The sequence below is a fragment of the Trachypithecus francoisi genome, unplaced genomic scaffold, assembly GCF_009764315.1.
Source record: "Trachypithecus francoisi isolate TF-2019V2 unplaced genomic scaffold, Tfra_2.0 Contig01579, whole genome shotgun sequence".
Lineage (NCBI taxonomy): Eukaryota > Metazoa > Chordata > Mammalia > Primates > Cercopithecidae > Trachypithecus > Trachypithecus francoisi.
The window spans coordinates 6,868,635-6,885,829 of NW_022681442.1; the positions used below are offsets into that span (position 1 = coordinate 6,868,635).

Below are 17,195 nucleotides of genomic sequence, written 5' to 3' on the forward strand. Positions count from 1 at the left end.
CTTGGGAGGCAGAGGTGTGAGGTGAGATCACTGCACTCCAGCCTGGGCAATGAGAGCAAAACTCCATCTTAAATAAATAAATAAAATAAAGAAGCAGTCTCCCAGGGGTTATCAGTAGCTTCTGAACTGATCTGGGGAGCAATGGAGCAATCAAGTCATCTGTTGAGCTGACTGATTCTGAAACTTGAAACTTGAGTTAAGGGTTATTTGCTCCCAGGGTCCCTGTGGGAAGGCCGCCCTGCCTTTGGTCGGGAAAGCAGCGCTCACTACCACCAGGCCACAGGCTGTTCCATGAGGGAAGGCAGTGCCAAAGTTTGCCCTGGACTGCCTTGTTCCAGATGGGGCCAACAGCAGCTCACTGGCCCCTCTGGGCCTCAGTTTCCCCAGCTGCTAAGTTGCGGGGTTGGAGCAGGTGAGGTGTTTCAGGGCCCTTGTCCCTTGTACCTCTGATATTCAATGGCTCAAGCATAAGGCAGGACCAGGGACAGTGGCCCAGACCCTGCTGGTGGCCGCCCCCATACGGTTCTTCCTAGCAGTCAAAGCCCCAGTCAAAGGCTGCTGGTCAAGGCGGAATTTATTGAACTGTTAGTTTCCTCCTACACACACCGGGCATGACACCTTTAAGTGTGTCCAGCAATGGCTGCAGAAAGTACCCTGTGTGCCTTGGGCGCAGAGGCTGCAGTTCTTGCTGCGTGGCACGGGAGCCTTCACAGTTCCCTCAGGAGCTGCCCCTGGTCTTTGCAAAGGGGACTGGGAGGGTAGAAAAAGCAGCGGGCTGGCATTGTTTCGGGGGTGGGGTGGTGGGCAGTGTGCCTAGGCAGGCGCAGGAGGCGGACTTGGTTCTGGGCTGCAAGATCTGTGCATAGGAGGCCCCTGGGTTTCTTCCAGGCTCTTCACTGAAATGCAAAGAGTCTGAAGAGGAGGCCGCGGGGCCAGTGCCTCTGAATCCGGTTAGGTGGAGTTTCCCGCATTTAAAGGACCAGGTGCGCATGGTGGGTGAGTGAGTTCTGGGGTTTGGGAGATTCCCAGAGGCCTGACAGGTCTGTCCCACCCTCCTGGACTTCACTACAGTGAGCTGAAGTCAGGGCCCAGGCAGGGGAGCAGGCCACCCAGGTAGGGAACAAATGCCTGCCCATGCAGCAAGGCAGAGGGCAGAAGGCAGGGCTGTCAGGGCCTTGGGTGGTCTGGGCACTGGGGTGGGTGGAGGAGAGGCAGGGGTGGAGGAAGCAGGGCTCTCCCAGGAGGCTGTCACTTGTCCGTGTGCTGCAGCAGCAGGTCCACCGCCTCTGCGAGGTTGTCCACGTACCCATCAGCCTTCACTTCCGGATGGTGCTCGTCACTGGGCCTGGAGAGGATGGCCGGAGGTTAGTAGGTGCCCCCACGTTGACCCCTCTGCAGCCACACCCACCCTCCCAGCATCTAGCACGGGCCTGGCCTTAGCTTGAGGAAACCTCCAGGTCCTGCCAGGCAGCCTGGCCCGTGGCCACTGGCCATCCCCCTCCTCCCCGTGCCCTACTCAGGCACACATGGCCCCTCCTGACTGTGCCCTCAACCTGGACACCTCCCCAGACCTGTCTCCCACTGGGAGCCTGCTCAGCCTTGTGGTGCAGTGACAGCCAGCCCAGCTCCCTCTGGGCCTCCAGCACAGGCATCTCACCTTGGATGGTGGGGACATGAATGTACCCTGCTCTGGGCTCCCCAGGGGCTCACCCCACACGCCTGGCCTGGCCTAGTGGCCCATGGGAGGAGCCTAGTACATGTGCATTGTGGGGACAGCTGGGGGTAGAGACCCTGAGCTCCTGCCTGCCCTAACGCTGGGGGCCCCCGTGTCAGTGACAGCACATGCCTTCTGGTTGGTGCCCTCTGAGGCCACGCCCACCCAACAGAGGAGGCACCGGGCTCCTGGATAAGCTGCTCTCTGGCTGGGATTCTGGGGGCAGGGACCTCCCAAAGCCTTCAACCATTCCCCAGGCATCTCCCGAGGTCTCACTGGATGCTGAGGACACAGGAATGAGGCCACGAGACAGTGCAGAGGCCTTCGGGCCCTCCCTGCCAGGAGACTTTCTGGAAGGGGCTGTGGGCTGAGTCCTGAAGGCAGGCAGGGGCTATGGGTAGACACATGGGTGGGAGAGGAGAGCCCCAGGCGCAGGAAGGGGTCAGGTGGGTTCGTGGACACATCCCAGAATCTTTTTTTTTTTTTGAGACCAAGTGTCACACTGTTGCCCAGGCTGGAGTGCAATGGTGAGATCTTGGCTCACTGCAACCACCGCCTCCTGGGTTCAAGCGATTCTCCTGCCTCAGCTCGTGAGTAGCTGGGACTACAGGCACCTGCCACCACGCCCGGCTAACTTTTGTATTTTTTTAGTAGAGACGGGGTTTCGCCATGTTGGCCAGGCTGGTCTCCAACTCCTGACCTCAAGTGATTTGCCCGCCTCAGCCTCCCAAAATGCTGGGATTACAGTAGTGAGCCACCTTGCCCGGCCCACATCCCAGAGTCTTGACAGTCATCTGAGGAAGTGGCAGCTCATCCTAGGGGCTGTGGGCAGCCTGGAGGGCTGTGAGCCAGAAGGCCCCTCCCCACAGCCTTGCACCCACAGAGGCGCTGCTGGAGCTTGGCAGGAAGTGGGGACCAGCCCATCTGCAAACCTGCCACTGCCAAGGGACGTGTTGCTTGGATCACCCCACGGCCTGGCCTAAGCTCCCTGAGAAGCAGGGAGACCGCAGCCTCCCAGCAGCAGCGCCCCCACTTTGGAAGCTGCCACCCTGGTCTAAGAGGAAGTGCTTGAAGTTGGTTCTCACATCTGAAAGCCGTGTTGTCCCTTCCAAAGGCTTTGGTTTCTGCAAAGGGCTTTCTTTACCCTAAAATGACTGTCATGGCTGGGGCGCTTTTTCTTTTAAGGGTTCTCAGCCCAGTGGCCTGGAGGCTACCTCCTGGCCCTCAGGGACTGCTGAGGCTGTAGACCTGGACGGGGGCCACAAGGGCAGTCTCTGGGAGGGGATGGCAGTGTGGGCTCCCCTGTGACTGGGAGGGTGTACCTTTTGGCTCTTGTCCAGGTCCCAAGGGCAGAACCCTGTCCCCCAAGCCCCTCCAGTGCCCCCACTTTCTCGCCCACCCTTGTATGCGGCTACAGCTGCTTCCCCTCCCGCACAGTCTCCAAGCACAGCGCTCAGGAGCCTCACATCCCTCTCCCTTCCATCCTCCAAGGAAGAAATGGTCACCCCCATTTTGAACAGGTGAGGAAACAGCTCAGAAAGGTTCAGAGACTTGCTGAAGGTCACGCAGCAGGGAGAGCAGAGCTGGGATCTGAGTTCTACTCCCAGCCCGTGTTCTTTCGAGAGCTTCCACCACTGCTGGACATTCCTGCCCCTTCCAGCAAAGGGTGGTTGACAGCACCTGCTCCAAGCAGGGGCACCTACAGATGTCAGTACCAGTGGGGATCACTTGGCTGGCCCTCCCAAGTGTGGCCACTCTGCTGCTCCTGAATGAGCACACACCAAAGTATGAGCCTGGGGGACCAGACAAGGGGAGGAGTGTGCAGCGCCCTCACCCGCGCCCACCCCGTCAGCGCCCTCACCCACACCCGCGGCGCCCCGTCAGCGCCCTCACCCGCACTCGCCCCGTCAGCGCCCTCACCGGCGCCCGCTCCATCACCCACACCCGTGCCCGCCCCGTCAGCGCCCGCTCCATCACCCACACCTGCGGCGCCCCATCAGCGCCCTCACCTGCCCCGTCAGCACCCACACCCGCACCCGCTCCATCACCAGCGCCTGCTCCGTCAGCGCCCTCACCTGTACCCTCACCTGCACCCGCTCCATTAGCAACCCCAGCAAGAACAACCCATGTCAGTGTCGGGGCTTTAGAGGCCTCTTGTCTTGCTTGTGTGGGCCATTCTGTGATGGCACACAGGGTGTCCACGATCTAGGAGGGGGCATTGAAGCGTGCGTGATCCTGTCCGTGCTGAAACAGGGCCTCGGCACTGCGCGATCCTGCCTCAGTGCTGGAATATGGACTCGGCACCACCACGAGGCCTTCTATGGTATGGGTCACGTTGGAAAACTGCGTGTGGATATCCACTTGCAACCCTGCAGTTCCACTCCTAAGTATGTACACAGCAGAAAGGCATCCTCACAGTCACCAAAGGCCCATTCTAGAATGTCCCACACAGCTCTAGTTGCAATAGCAAAAGTCAAACACTGGACAAATGCCCGCCGAGGCAGGATGGGAAAACAGACAGTGGCAGAATCGCACACGGGAATACTCCACAATGGCTCAAACTGGGATGAGCTCCCGCCCCGGCAATGGGGGTGAGTCCCTGACCTGAAGAGCCACCGAGGCCAGGCTCGAGGAAAACACACAGCAGGACTGACTGACAGAGACCTCCAGAGCTGGCACAGGCAGACTAGAGACAGAGGGTGGGATGGCGGCTTCCCAACGGAAAGGTGAATGGGGTGCCGGGAATGTTCCAGATCTTACCTGGGTGGGGCTAACATCCTATTCTTCACTTTCAGAGCACTTTACTAGTGTTACACCTCAAAATTTAAAAAGCCACATAGGGGCCAGGTGTGGTGGCTCACGCCTGTCATCCTAGCACTTCGGGAGGCTAAGGCAGGAGGATTGCTTGAGCCCAGGAGGTGGAGACCAGCCTGGGCAACATGGTGAAACCCCATCTCTACAAAAAAAAAGGAAATACAAAAATCAGCCAGGCATAGTGGTGGGCGCCTGCAGTCCCAGCTTCTTGGGAGGCTGAGGTGGGAGGATCGCCTGAGCCTGGGAGCTGGAGGCTGTGGTGAGCCGTGATCACACCGCTGCACTCCAGCCTGGGTGACGGATGAGACCCTGTCTCAGAAAGAAAAGCCACACGTGATGCTCACAGATGCTATTGTACAGGCCAGAAGGCCAAATCCTACCTGCGGCCTGTTTTTATGTTTTTAAAGGGGTGGACAAAGAAGAGAATAATATGCAACAGGGACCAAATGGAAGCTGGCAGAGCCTGAAGTGGTAACAATTTGGCCCCTACAGGAAAGGCCTGGACCCCTGGGTTGGTCTGTCCACCGTCCCCCAGGTCTCTAGACAGGCCCTGCTGGGAGCAAGTTCTTGCTCTTGCGAAGCGAGTGCTTCTACTCAAGTGCCCCGCTGCTGCAGGAGATGCGGCTGCTCTGGGCTCGGCAGGGCTGGCCCAGTCTTCCTGGGGCTGCCAGCCACGCCTGGCTCCAGGCTGTGCAGACACACCCTGTCCTGGTACAGAATGAAGGGTGGGCAGGGGTCCAAGGTCCCCTCGAGGCTGCTGATGCTCCCCTGCTTACTCAGATCCCTCTTGGAGGACAGACGTCATGAGGGGAAGAGGGTTCTCTCAGCAGCTCTACCTCAGATTGCTGGCCCTGGCCAAGGGCACGGCAAGCTGGGTGGGCAGGTGGGCGGGAGGGGCCCTCTGAGCGAGACAGAGACAGAACCAGAACGGCTGGCTGGATCAGTAAATTAGCCCCCTGGCAAAACACCTCTCTGCCTCAGTTTCCTCATCTGTGCCATGAGGATAAACCTGGCTCCACCCCCTACCAGCCACATGGCCTCAGGCAACTTCCTTAAGCCCCTGTGTCTTGGTGTCCCTGCCTCTAGACTGAGGTCATAATAGCATGTGCCACAGGCTCCCGTGAGGAGGGCAGGAACCGATACTTGTGGCACGGACAGGTTGGTTGGTGCGGGTGTGAGTGCTGTTGTGGCTAAAACTGAAAACTCAGCAGTCCTGTCCAGGAAATGCACCATGAGCTAGGGCTGGGCTGGTCAGGGAGGTGGAGCGTGACCGGCCTTGAGCTTCCCCTGGGCACATAGGCTGGTGAGGGGGCAGATAGGCAGGCGGACGGACATACACTGATGTGTAGGCTACGTGGGGTACAGGGAGGACAGGGTGAGTGGAGAGGAAGCCCAGCACGGGCACTGGAAGGGGAGGGTCAGGAAGGCTCCAAGCAGGACCCTAGGGGGCATCCCAACAGCCTGGAGTCCCAGCAGACCTGGCACTAGGGAGGGTGCCTGCAGGAAGGGCCAGCAGACTTGCTCCTGTGCTGCAGCACTGCCCCCTCTTGCCCTCTGCACCTGCGGCGCTGCTACTCCCTGGTCTCACCTCTGCCTGGCCTGTGTGCATGGCCCCGGATCAGCGCTGCTGGGCCGCTCAGCTCCCACTAGGGTCTGAGGACATGAGCTCCAAAGCACTGCTCACCACCGCCATGTGTGCACCCAGCCCACACTTACAAGGAGTCGGGGGCTGAGGCCATGGCCCGGGTCTGACATCCTCTCTGGTACTGCAGCCCGTTCCCATCTGATTCCCAGCTTTTCTCCCATCTGATTCCCAACTTTTCTCCCCACAACAGTGAGAGGTGTGGGCTCCTTGCTGCCCAAAGCGGGACAAAAATTCTTCCAGCAAACACCGCCCATGAGTCACCATCCAAGCCCCCGGGGGAATGGCTCCCAGGACCTCCCTCCTTGGACACCTACCCCAGGTGCCCTGGGGCCACGCTTACTGTCCAGGCAAAAGAAAGCAGCCCCCAGAGGGAACAAGAGTTCTCCCCATCGATGATGACACTTTGTAACGAGAATCCGGCCAACCCCAATCCGCACACGTACCTAGCCGAATGGCATCCGTGGCTAATTATGTTTAATTATGTATCATTTAAATTCAAGAATCCACTAAAAGAAAGGATTGTATTAGCACCCGGCTGGTGTTTGCCCACACGCAGCGGAAATCGTGGACTTTTATGTCTTAATTACGTGACGCTGCTGTGGGCTGTGTCTCCCAGGGAGGTGGGGTAGGCAGGAGGGGACCTGTTCCTGGCCTGGTGGCCCCAAGCCCCTGAAGCAGCTCTGCTTTGTCCAATGGCCTGGGCAGGAGGGGTCCCTGCCCCATGCTGGCCAGTACTCTGTGACCTGTGGACCTCAGAGATGTCACGGTACAAAAGCTGAGCCAAGAAATCCAGCAAAGGTGCGTCCTTGGCAGTGGCGACAGAGCGGAGAGGGTGAAGCAGAAGGGGCCACAGACCATCCTGCCCTGAATGGCCCTGCTGGGACAGAGCCGGAGGAGGAGGAAGAGACAGACAGAGGGACACGGCCACACACGGAGGGAGGGGACAGGCACGGGACACAGGAACAGAGAGCGACAGAGCACCAAGTGTGGGGCAGGGGCCTGCAACAGACAGGGAGGGGCTGGGGCTGCCCCCATGGTTCTGTGTCCTGGCCATGTGGGCCTGCATAAGCCCCTCTGCCCTTCCCTGGCCTACGGGCCTGGCTGAGGGCTCCCTGTGGGGGTCACAGCACTGCTCCTCCCCCTGCCCCAGGCCCAGCCCAGGCCCCCAGACAGCTGAGCACCCTGCTCTGTCCCCAACAAACTGCATGACCCAGGGCCAGTCTCTTCACCTGCCTGAGCCTCGGTTTCCTCATCTGTAAGGTGGCATAGGGCCTGGCTCTGGGGGCCACTGAGATGAAACAGATGAAACGAGGCAAGACTGAACACGAAGCTGGCGTTTCCCCTGCACCTGAGGATCCTGCCGCTCACCCTGGGGCTGGCCCCTGCACCCTCCCACCTCCACCCTCTGCCCTCCAGGGTTCACAGTCCAGTTCCACACTCAGTTGTCAGCACAAGAAAGAAAAGGGCCTGGAGTCTGAGGGCATTGATGGGAGAGGGAGCAGGGCAGGGACGCTTCCAGAAACAGGAACGTTAAGGCCAAGCACTGCTCCCATCCATCGTCCTTGCTGCTGTCCTCCTGAGAATGGCGTGGAGACACCAGGCCTTCGCAGGGCGGCTTCCTCGCTAAGCCAGGGTGCCCAGTCCTCGGGGCCTGGCTGGGAGGTGGAAGCAGCAAGAGATTTCCCCAGGCGCCTGCGGGGCGGCCGTGGGTTCTCCTCTCCTCTCCTGGGTGTACCTCCCTTGGGCTGCATTTGGGTGTCTCTGGCTGAGGACCTGCTTCTGGTGTGGGGTGGCCCTCCAGGTCCCTCCCCCATCCTTGTGCAGCAGCCTGCAGGGTGGGTCCTGCTGCCCCGGTTTCGGAGGTGGACGCGGAGGCATACAGCTGGGAGGCGTGCGGGCCGCAGGACCAGGAGGCCGGCCTGGAGACAGCACGGCTTCCACCGGGCCCCACAGAGTGACCTGGACCCCTGGGGACAGGTCTTCTGCTAAAGCCTACTCCCTTCCCTTTCCCCCTTCCCCTCCATTGGCTCCTCCACCCAGCCTGGTCCCCTCTCCTCTCTTGCAGCCAGAGTAGCTTCCCCAAATGCTCACCCACCTGCTTCCCGCCTCCCCTGTGTAAACTGCTGTGGCTCCCTACTGCCCACATCATAGCCTGGTTCCTCAGCATGGCATATGAGTCCATCCTAACTGGGCCCCACCCACGGACCTCCCTCCCCACGCCAGCCACTCAGTGCCTGGGCTGCTGCTCTGCAGACATCCCAGCCCTCCCTGCCATTTCCCATGCCATGCCCTGGAATGCTCTTGAAACCTGCTCCACCTGCAAACTCCTGCTCATGCTTTAAGACCCCACTCACTTGTCCCCATCTCCCACTCTAAGCTCCTTCCACAGGGCGAGTTGCTGTCTCTTCTGAGCAAGCAGAATGCGCCCCCCGCCCACTCCATGCCATCACAGCTGGGGGCTGCTCTGCCACTTCACCTGCAGGTGCCAGTGTTGACTTCGCTTCCTGGAGGGAGAGGCCAGGTTTCCTGCCCTCGGTGGTCCTCCCACAGGCCTGAACCAGAGCAGGCACCCAGGAAGTGCCCACCAAATGAATGAACAAAGGCCCCCAGCTGGGGAGGCCAGCGTCTGTCATCCCAGTGATTCCTCCCGCTCATGCCCTGTCAGCCGAATGCAGGGAATGGGTGAGTGACAGGCAGAAAACAAGGCGGTTCTGTGCCTGTCGCCGGCCAGCTTCACAGGGACAGTCTTTGTACCAATCGAAGGAAAATGGTGGCCAGGCCGCAGCAAAAGAGCCCGGTGAGGGCAGTCTCCCTGCCGCCTCCTCCAGGGCACACGCAGGCCAGCACCGCCTCCTGGGGAACGCTGACCAAGGGGAGACAGGTGCGACCTCTCCCGGAGGGGCTCTTGAGGGACCTGCGCCGCCCAGGGCTCCCAGTGGGTGGCCCACCCGCCTCCACCTTCTCCTCACCCCGCAGGGGCAGGGTGGGGCAGAGGCTGTCACGTCTGGAGGCTGCAACAGCGGCCCCTGGGGAGGGGCAGGCATCTCCGTCCCCATTTGCTTTGGAAAGGCAGTGGCTGGGAGCCAGGTGCTGGGAGCCACTGCCCCGTGAAGTCAGGGATCCAGGCACTAGCATCAGAGGGTGACGCCAGTTCGGCTGTGCTGACGACAGACTTGCAGGACAAGGACAGAGGGTGATTCATGAGGTGGAAGTAGTGAGGCCAGGCAAGGGGCATCCTTCCATCAGAACCCCAGGAGCCCAAGACCCCCGGAGACCTGGGGGGTTATTTCTAGAAGGGTGTTCACCAGAGCCTGGCCCTGGCAAGTGCCTGGAGGATGCGGCTGGGAGACCTGCCTCCGCCTGTACGCCCACAGCTTCTCTGAAGGCTGATTATCAGACGGTCTACACCGGCACATCACGGACACTAGGCCTGTGCCACGGGGTTCCCTGCTGTTCACGTGCTGGCCCAGCATGGCCACCCTCAGGACAGCAGCTTGCTGGGGCCCAGTGAGGTGGGCAGGAGGCCCAGAACATGCCACATCCAATCCAGACCATGACCTGGCCTGAGCTGGGCTCCTGGCAGGTGCCTGAGGGTGGGTGGCGTCCTCACGGGATGGTTGGGTGGTGGGGTGGAGATGGCCGCAGATCTCAGGCAGGCGGCTCTGACCCCTCTGTGCCCTGGGTTCTGGAAGTGGGTCGGGGGATGACATGCCCAGACCCATGTACCTCTGGGAAGGTGCCATGTCCTGCTGCTTACAAGGAAACCCGAGGCGGTGCTCCTTCCCACGGAGCCTGTGCATCCAGCCAAGGCCTCCCAAGCCCCTCTTCTCCCAGGGTCTGGGGGTCAAGAGGCACACAAAGGACTCTGACCTGGTCCCTGCCTGCAAAGAGCTCACGTGGCACCCAAGCCCAGCACTCCAGCCCCAGGCCCGGGCCTTAGCAGGTGCCTGGTGGACACAGGCTCCAGCCTCAGCTGCCTGTTCTCACTCAGGGACTGCTCAGCCCTCAGGCCTGTGTCCCCTTAGGCAAGCTCTGCCCACAGGCCTGGGGACTGCTGTGAGTCAACCTGGAGCCCCGGAGCCCAGCCTGGGGACCCTCCAGCCCAGGGCACGTCCTGCCATTGAAGTTAGCTGGGTCCTGGCAGGAAGGGTGGCCTGGAGGGACCGGAGGGTCCAGGGCCACATACCAGCCCTGAGGCGAGGGCCTCAGGGAGGCTCCCAGCCTGGAGACCTGCCCTTCCCTTCCCTCGCCCAACCCATTCACACGTACAGGAGCTTCTTGGGCTGCGTTAAAGCCACTTGGCAGAAAATAAAATCCAAAGAAAAACTCAGGCCTGAAGGAGTCCTCGTCCTGGGCCTCTCTGGGTCCCTCACCTCTCTGGCCAGGAGCAGGGATGGGGACACATTTCCCCTGGCTGGGACCTCCCTTTCCCACTGGCCCAGCTGACAGCAGGAGCAGCGGCCTGGTCGGGTGCCGGTCCCCCATCCGTTTGGCCATCTGCTCTTCTCTAACGAGGAGGGGTGGAGAGGGAGGAGGTGACCCCTCCCCCTAGCCCCTACACATGGAATCCGTGTGTGAATGAGAAAGCTGTGCACCCTGGTTGGGCCTGCCCAGCCCAAACCACCAACGTCCGCCTTCCTTCCACCTGGGGTGAGCCAGACACCCACAGGGCCGGGCACGAGGGCACTGCAGGTATCCAGTGAGGCTGCGGGTCCCAGGCGGCACTATGGACAAAGACAGCCAGGGCAATGGTGAGGAGCCTGGATTCCCCAACTCTGTCCTGCCCCGGCCTGGCCCCAGGCCCAGTACCCCTCCCAGGGACTGCAGCTGGCCACACCCCACCCTGCCCCGTCACTCCCTGTCCAGGAGGCCTGACAACGGTGTCTCAGAAGAGTGAGGTGGGGTCCTGTGCCCCCAACCAAGAGAGACACCTTCCCTGTGTGCACATGTGTGGGTGGGTGCAACCCAGAGACAGGAAAGGGGCACGACCTTGGATCCCTACAGTCTCCTGGGGGTCTGGCCCCCATCTGCATGTGTGAAGAGCTGAGGTGGGGCAGGGCTGGGCTAACTGAACCCCGATTTTATTCCACTGGGGGGCAGGGCTGGGCTAACTGAACCCCCTTTCCTTCCAGTGGGTGGTGCCCAGGGCCCAGAGCCTGCCCCGGCTGACCTGTCCTCTAGCTAGTAAGGACAAAGTCTCTCCTCGCAGACGGAGGCACTCACTGAGCCAGTCCCCTGGGACTCTGAGCCCTAGTGGGTAAACCGAAGCACAGGAAGGGACTTGCCCAAGGTCTCACACATCCCCAGGAGCCACAGACTCACTGGAAATAGGCCTGCCTGCTGCCCACAACCCAGAGCTCTCCACCAGCCAGTGGGCAGGCCCCAGGATGCAGGTGAGGCCCCTCTAGCTAGCAGATGTGTGGCCTCCAGGACATCGGCGATACCACAGTCGGCCCACGCCTCTGCAGTGAGCCAGCTGCGGGTGGCATCTCCATGTGCTCTGCACAGCGCACCATGGGGTGCGCACCACGATCCGCTTCTCTGAGATGAGGAGAGAGACCCCAGAGAGGAAGGGCCATGCCCAGAGTCACAGCCAGAAGCAGCAGAGCTGGGGTTTAAACCCGGTTCATCTCCCTCCCACAACAGTCGAAATCTGGGCTCACGTCAGCGAATCCTCCCTGGGCACACGGGGCATAGCCTGCATCTGGGCGCCTCTGGTGGGCTGGTTGGCTCTGGCTAGACCCGGACGCCTGTAAGCAGGGGTCTTCCCTCCCACCCAGCGCCCCCGGATGGGGCTGGGGCACTAAGAAGAGGCAGTGCAGCGGGGGGTGGGGCACAGCATACGTGGAGGCCAAGAGGAGCTGGAGAAGAGGAACGGCGCGTGCTGGGAGTGCACGCAGGGCCTGGTAGCCCACCGCCTCCTCTTGGTCGGTGCTCTGCGTGGGGCCACCCAGATGCCTGCGTTCCTTGGGATCTGCAGCCTGGTGGTCAACAGGACCAGGGGGGCCAGGCCTGAGGCAAGGGCATGTGCCAGCCAGGCAGAGAGCAGTGGGGCTGGCAGGGAAGGGCGTTTGCCGTGAACCCTGGCACCCACCAGTCTCTGTCCACAGGGAGGAAATGGGGCTTATTTACAGCTGGGTTTAGCCAGGTGGCACCTTGTCAACCAGAACCGACATCATGGCGCCAGCTATTTCCTGTGTGGTTCTTGCTGCCCCACTGGCTTCGGGCACCGCAGGGGCTGAGAACAGAGGTGGGACGCACTGAGAGGGACTGGTGGTGATGCTTGGCCGCCCACCAGCTGGTTGGTGGTCTCCAGAGCCTCCCTCATGTGGCAAATGCAGTCCCTTGAACTCCGGACCCTGGCTGGGGTGTGCGGCAAGTGCTCACCGGCCTGTCTCAGGCCCTCACCCAATTCACGTACATAAGGCCCCCAGTCAAGCGCACATAGAACTTTTCAAAACTAGGAGCTGGAAATCTGCCTTCTTGAGAAAATCTGAATGATCCCACAATATGGGCTGACAAACCATGGGCAGCAGAGTGTGCTGTAGGGTGTGACATGGCAGCTGCTCCCTTGAAAGGGGCAAGGTGGGCCCAGCCTGCCATACTCCTGCCATTCTCTGTCTCCCTGTTCCTACAGCAGGCAGCCGTCACTCTAGTGCACTTCCCCCTGCCCCTGTGGGTGTCTCTGAATCTGCTGCCCTGCCCTAAAGCTTTAGCTCCCTGGGCCTCATTCCCCAAGAACAAATCACCTCCTCCAGGAAGTCTTCCCTGAAGCCTTCCTCCCTCCAACCCTCGCCTCTTCAGTTAGGTGCCCACTCTGCACTCCACGGCAACTGTGTGGACCCCATCACAGCACCCATCAATCTGCTACAATTGTTTGGTTACCTGTGTGCTGCCCCCTCCACACTGAGATCCCTGAGATCAGGGACATTCTGTTAGTGACATCACAGCCTTGGATCCCAGTGAGCACAGGAGCAGTCGGCCAACTGCCTGAGCGGACAAGCAGGCAGCCTCCTTCCTCCTGACCACTGGGGACTGTGGGTGATTGCTCGGCACTGGCCTCCTGTGAGCCCCGGCCCTCCTAGAAATCTGGGCTGGGGGCAGTCCCTCCCAATGAGTGGAGGAGTGATGGGCAGACACGCAGGCCCCTGGGGCTCAGGGCCTTGGCGCCCTGGCCTGAGCTCACCCTCCTGGTCCTCCCTAGAGTCCAGCTCCAGCACGAGGGGCCACATGCACTTCACCTCCTCAGGGGAGGCCCCACCGCGTGAGACCCCGGGCGCCTAGGTTGCAGCACCCAGCTACAGAGAATTTCCTTCTGGAGACCAACTGCCCTGGAAGGAACACCCTCTCCCCACATCCAGACTGAGGGGTGTGGGCATGCTGGCCACTCCACCCAGGCCAGCACCCAGATCGGGCCAGCCCTGCTTCTGGCCAGTGAAGCTGAGCCCTAAGAGGCAAGACCCCCACCCTGCCCTGGCCACCTGCAGCCCTCTGTGCCTTTGGCGAAGTAGGCACCAGTGCCCCAGGGCAGGGGCCTGGGAAGAGCCGCAGACGCCAGGGATGGAAATGAAAGCTCTCGAAGCCAGGGCTACACCAAACCAGCCAGCAACCCGGGATCCCGGAGGTCTGACGGGAGACCCGTCACCGCGAGGGGCCCCACTACCAACAAGGCCAGACCCTGTCTCCCTGACGTGGCCCACAAGGGAGCCCTGGAGCTGGCTGCTGCTTCCCCACGAGCTGCCCCCCATCCCCGCTCCCCAGCACTCATGTCCTCAACTGCCCCTGCCTCACTTGGCGCCTTTCTCTGCCACCTCCTCAGCCTGGAACATCCTCTCACCTCCCTCACTCCGCCAGCCCCAACTCAGAGATCCCTGCCCCGTGGTCTCCAGGACCTGTCCTACCCCCAAATACATGCATGATCCATGAATGAAGACCTGGAAGGTCTCTGGGATGCAGGTCTGGCGGACCGAGCTGGGACCTTCCAGAATGGGGGCTGACGGTGCCACGGGAAGAGCACCCCGAGTGGACAGCTCTGTCCACAGAGCACAACACCGGGTTCAAGGCAACGGCGCAGACACAGCTCCGGGGCACTCCAAATCAGGCCCAAGCAGTGGGCCAGCACATTCCCCAGGATGCCCACGGCACGTCCCCATAGCAAAAGTGGCTTCACTTTTTCTCCTTGTTTATAGAAAGCTTTGAGAGCCAGGCCTCCCTAATTCCAACAACAGGAGGGACTTGGGCCTCCCACAGCCAGGCTGAGGAACTGAGAGGGGAGCGGGGAGGGCTGGCGGCTGCCCGGCAGGGAGTGCGGAACCCCTGGCTGCTCCACCTGCAAGCCCGGAGGCGGGGCTGGCAGAGGGGGCCTAGGTTTTGGCCATGGGAAGGGCTGGCCCTGAGCTCTGTGTGACCTTGGGCAAATGGCCACTCAGAGCCTCCCTTCTCTCATCCCGAAAGTGGCGCTGAAGAGAGCCCCTCCTGGGGCTACGGTGGAGATTCACCGAGATGGTGCAGGTGGTGGGCATGGCAGGCGCTCGCCTGGGTGGATGGGTGGACAGGTGGATGGTGATGGACAAATGGACATCTGGAAGGATGATGGATGCACAGGGATGGACAGGAGGATGGATGGCTGGGGACGGATGGGTGGATGGGTGGGTGGGTGAGATGAGTGGATGGATGAGTGGACAGATGGACGACGAATGAATGGATGGACAGATGGATGGATGGGAATGGAGAGAGAAGGGTGGACGGCAGGCACTGCATCAGGGTGGGTGGACAGGGGATGGATGGATGGGGATGGACAGGTGGATGGACAGATGGATGGACAGAGATGGATAGACGAGATGGATGGATGGGGATGGTCAGAGAATGGTAGATGGCAGGTGCTGCATCAGGGTGGATGGGTGGACGAATGGACAGGGATGGACAGGGGGATGGATGGATGGGGATTGATAGGTGGACGGATGGATGGACAGAGATGGATAGACGGGGATGGACAGAGAAGGGTGGACAGCAGGCACTGCATCAAGGTGGACGAATGGACAGGGATGGACATGGGGATGGATGGATGGGGATGGACAGGTGCATGGGTAGACAGACGGATGGGTGGATGCACCGTTCGCAGCAGATCCTCGTGCTGGCCCTGGCCTCATGGGAACTCATGCTGACGTGACTGTCTGGAGAGCAGACCCCGCCTCAGGAGACGGCGGGGAGGTCCGATGCGCAAACACCTCAAAGGTGCTTTCCCCATGGGGTTCTCAATAGAACCTCAAGGCCACGCCCAGCCAGGCCACCAGGCTCATGGTGCCGCACTCCTGCCCCGCAGTGGCCAAGCAGGCCCTGGACAGCTGACTCCCAGACCCTGCAGAGGCACCTGTGTGACTGTGCCTGGGGACCAGTGGCAAGGGGCCACCCTGGACTCCCTGAGACAGAGAAGTGGAAGGCCCTGTGGGTGCTGACCCAGCCTGTGACCCCTCCAGGCTGATGGGATGCTCCTCTCATAATTTCACTCCTGGCAGTGCCAGTCACTGACAGTCCTCCCACTGGGGACCTGGTGAGGGGCTGTCATGCTTCTGCTCACTTGGTTTTCACAGCAGCTGGGGAGGTAGGTGCCACAGCCGCATCTTACTGCTGACCAGACAGAGGCTCAGAGCCGGGGCTGGGAAGCCTGGATGCCTCGCCGCCGTGTGCTTGGAAATGCTTGCAGCCTGGTCCAGGGCCCCACCAGGAGCTGCGGCCTGGGCTAGCAGGTGGCCGGCAGGGCTCACCTAAACAGCTCGCTTTAGCAGAGGGACAGGCCTGGGCGAAGGGCCTCAGAGCAGAGCAGCCTCCTGCAGCTGTTCATAATATTTTGATAAAAACACGTTAAGCACCTGGTGTGTGTTTAGATTAAAAAGACCTGACTCCACCCCTCCCAGTGTGCACTCCAACGGCCAGATCCCCCCGAGGTCTGCATGCACCCCCCACCCAGGGGCACAGGTGGGGCACACGCTGGGCTCACGGCAGGGCACTCACTCTGGGCCGCCCCAGAAGTGTCACCCCACCTCCTCTCCTTTTCAGGCCAAATCACATGGGGCAGGGAGGCCCCATGTCTCACCCAGTGGCCCAGGAGAAAGCAGGGGTGCGGAGAGGTGGCACCCGTCCTCCCCCAGTGCTCAGGGTGCCTTGCTGGTCCTAGGGGCACTGGAGCCACTCAGCCCCACTATTTCAGAGCCTGGTGTCATCGCCACTGTCACTCACAGACCTGAGTGCTGGGCTGGGGGGTCTTTCTGACAGGTGGCAGTGACACTGATGGGGACTTGCTATCTTGGGTGGTGACACCAATGTTCGGCCCAGTAGGCAAAGAAACTGAAGTGGAAGGCCAGGCGAGGGGCCTGCCTGGAGCTCTACGCCACTGTGTTAGGCAGGGCTCCCCAGAGGCACAAGACTCATAGGGTCCATGTCTATATATGAAAGGGAGTTTACTAGGGAGAACTGGCTCACACAGTCACAAGGCGGGTCCCACGATAGACCGTATGCAAGCTGGGGAAGAGAGGAAGCTGGTAGCGGCTAAGTCTGAGTCCAAAATCCTCAACAGCAGGGAAGCCGACACTGCCCGAGAGCTCCAGCTAAAACACTGGTACAAGTCCCAGAATCCAAAGGTCAAAGAACCTGGAGTCTGATGTCCAAGGGCAGGAAGTATCCAGGACGGGAGACAGATGAAAGCCAGAAGACCCAGCAAAGTCTTCCCACCTTCCTCCACCTGCTTTGTTCCAGTCATATGGGCAGCCGATGAGATGGTGCCCACCCACACTGAGGGTGGGTCTCCCTCTCCCGGTCCACCGACTCAAATGTCAGCCTCCTCTGGCAACACCCTCACAGACACAATTTGCCAGCCAGAAACAAGACTTTACCAGCCATCCAGACATCCTTCAATCCAATCAAGTTGACACCTCACATTCACCATCATGGTGGCAGGGCAGGACTCACGCCTGCAGCCTCTGTCCTGGCCTGTTTGCTTGGGAAGCAGGTCCCTTAAAGACAGGC

At 60.9% G+C, this 17,195-nt stretch overlaps 1 protein-coding gene across 2 annotated transcripts in view; it reads right to left on the minus strand.

Annotated features, from left to right (window-relative positions):
* Positions 1-556: 556 nt before the first annotated feature.
* Positions 557-17,195, minus strand: part of LHPP (phospholysine phosphohistidine inorganic pyrophosphate phosphatase) — a 153,976-nt gene continuing 137,337 nt past the window's right edge. For both annotated transcript variants that reach the window (XM_033179833.1, XM_033179865.1), the window contains one exon: positions 557-1,345. In XM_033179833.1, the coding sequence (XP_033035724.1) occupies positions 1,249-1,345 (97 nt within the window). In that variant the 3' untranslated portion in view covers positions 557-1,248. The remainder of the gene's footprint in view (positions 1,346-17,195) is intronic.